The 1865-nt window shown below is 43.7% G+C and overlaps 1 protein-coding gene across 1 annotated transcript in view; it reads left to right on the top strand.

Moving 5' to 3' along the window:
- Positions 1-1608: 1608 nt before the first annotated feature.
- Positions 1609-1865, top strand: part of LOC104527432 (VIP peptides) — a gene marked incomplete at its 5' end in the record, with an annotated part of 4850 nt that continues 4593 nt past the window's right edge. Inside the window, one exon of the mRNA XM_029085749.1 lies at positions 1609-1749. Within this exon, the coding sequence (XP_028941582.1) occupies positions 1609-1749 (141 nt within the window). The remainder of the gene's footprint in view (positions 1750-1865) is intronic.

Genomic DNA, 1865 nt, shown 5'->3' with positions numbered 1-1865 from the left:
CCCGCGTCCCGCGCTCCTGCCCTCCGCGGTGAGGACCGGGGACTCCGGGAAGCGCCAGTCCGCCGCTGCGCTCCCCCGGCAAGCACCCGGCACGGCGCTCCCTGTCGGGGTACTTACTCGGGAACTGACGGGTGCGCATCTCCGCGCTGAGACTTGGCTCGTGCGTGCGGGGCCGCGCTCAGCCGGTGCCCGCCGAACGGGCCCTTTAAAAGCCCCCCGGGACACGCAGGAAGCGTCCGAGGCACTCGCCGCGACGCTACCCGGATAACCGCGACCACCCTACATGTGGATAGCATAGAGGGTGTGGGCTAAAACGTTCTCGGTGTCCATCGGAACAGTCGCAGGTTTCCTTACGGGAAAGCTCCTTCCCCTCCCAAGTTCGGCTCGGTAGCTGCAGCTTTTAAAAGCAGAGACATAGACAGGCAAAAGCGAACATACCAAAAATTCCTAAATCACGAATGAGGGGGAAGTGGTGCGCATGGACTGGGGTGTAGTGTTTTTACTGCCGCGTGCTTTGAGTTGTTGAAGTTGTTATTTGTTGTCTAACTGCATTAAATCAGGTGGCAGAAAGGTACGTTTTATGTTTAGGTAAGAGGAACTGGAAGTGTAAAAAGACCAAAGGAAAATGGTGTGGCAAAACAGCATAGTGACTGGTTTTCAAAAGGTGTGACTTGAGTTGGTTTATTTTACACAACTTTACTTTTTTTACCAGACAGAAGTCTTACATGCCTCAGATATATAAATAGTACTAATAGCTATAATGACTGTAAAATTACAAGGACAGCTCTTAGTATGTGATTTGTGCACATCATCACATGCACAGGTTTACTATAGCGATGGGAGCTTATTGTCTGCCACAGAACATGAGAGCAGCTAGGAGAAACATCTGATGCCCAACTACTGCTATGCAGTCAGATTGCCCTTGATAAAATATGACACATCGTAAGAAACAGCAATTTACAAAAAATGTGAAGTAACTGGAAATCAGTTTATGCAGAGCAATTGCCATAATACATTTTAAAAGATTAAGCGTGAACCTTTTTTAACTTGCAACCAGCAAATGAATTTAAACATGAGAGAATAAAGTCACATAGAGATACGTGATTACACTTCATATTTAGTTTTAAGTTCTTGAGGGTGTATTTACTTTCTTTAGAGAAGGCATAAGAACTGTTTCATGCTGCATTTCAATCCACATTTTAAGCCTTAATTGGAAGGTAAGTACTTCACAGGAACTGTTCTCACTTTGCATGGGTGGAGGTTGGTGATTCCATCCATCATTTATATAAGATATAGTCGTTATGAAAGGTTCATGGTTGTCAGTTGAGCAGTAATTGCCATACATTATGCACTGTTGACTGGAGTAAATTGTGTGCAATGACAACGTATATTCAGAAAACACGCATTAGAGGGATGGATCTGTTATGTCGATTATCACTGATATGGATTATATCTGAAAGTGATTTTTGTTTTATCCAGGCGCCTTTAAAATGCCTTACAGATTAAAGTAGGAAGATGTGAGTTTTGACACAAACCAGAATGTAAGCTGCAGTGAAGTGTTTCGTGTCCTCAGCTAGCTGTACTTCTCATGGTTTCTTTCTCCAACAGATTGGGAAACAGAATGCCATTTGGTGGAGCCAGTGAACCTGACCATGCCCATGGGTCACTGAAGTCTGAGTCAGACATTTTGCAGAACACACTACCTGAAAATGAGAAATTCTATTTTGATCTGTCCAGAATTATTGATAGGTGAGTTTCTTTATTATCGTAACTGCAAATGATTATGCACTACTTGAATTATATCAGAAGATCAGTCATGTTTTCAGACTGAGAAATAGGAAAGGAAGAATCAATTACAGAAAAAA

This window comes from Antrostomus carolinensis, unplaced genomic scaffold, assembly GCF_000700745.2.
Source record: "Antrostomus carolinensis isolate BGI_N321 unplaced genomic scaffold, ASM70074v2 scaffold8947, whole genome shotgun sequence".
Classification (NCBI taxonomy): Eukaryota; Metazoa; Chordata; class Aves; order Caprimulgiformes; family Caprimulgidae; genus Antrostomus; species Antrostomus carolinensis.
This window is presented reverse-complemented; position numbering and strand designations above follow the sequence as displayed.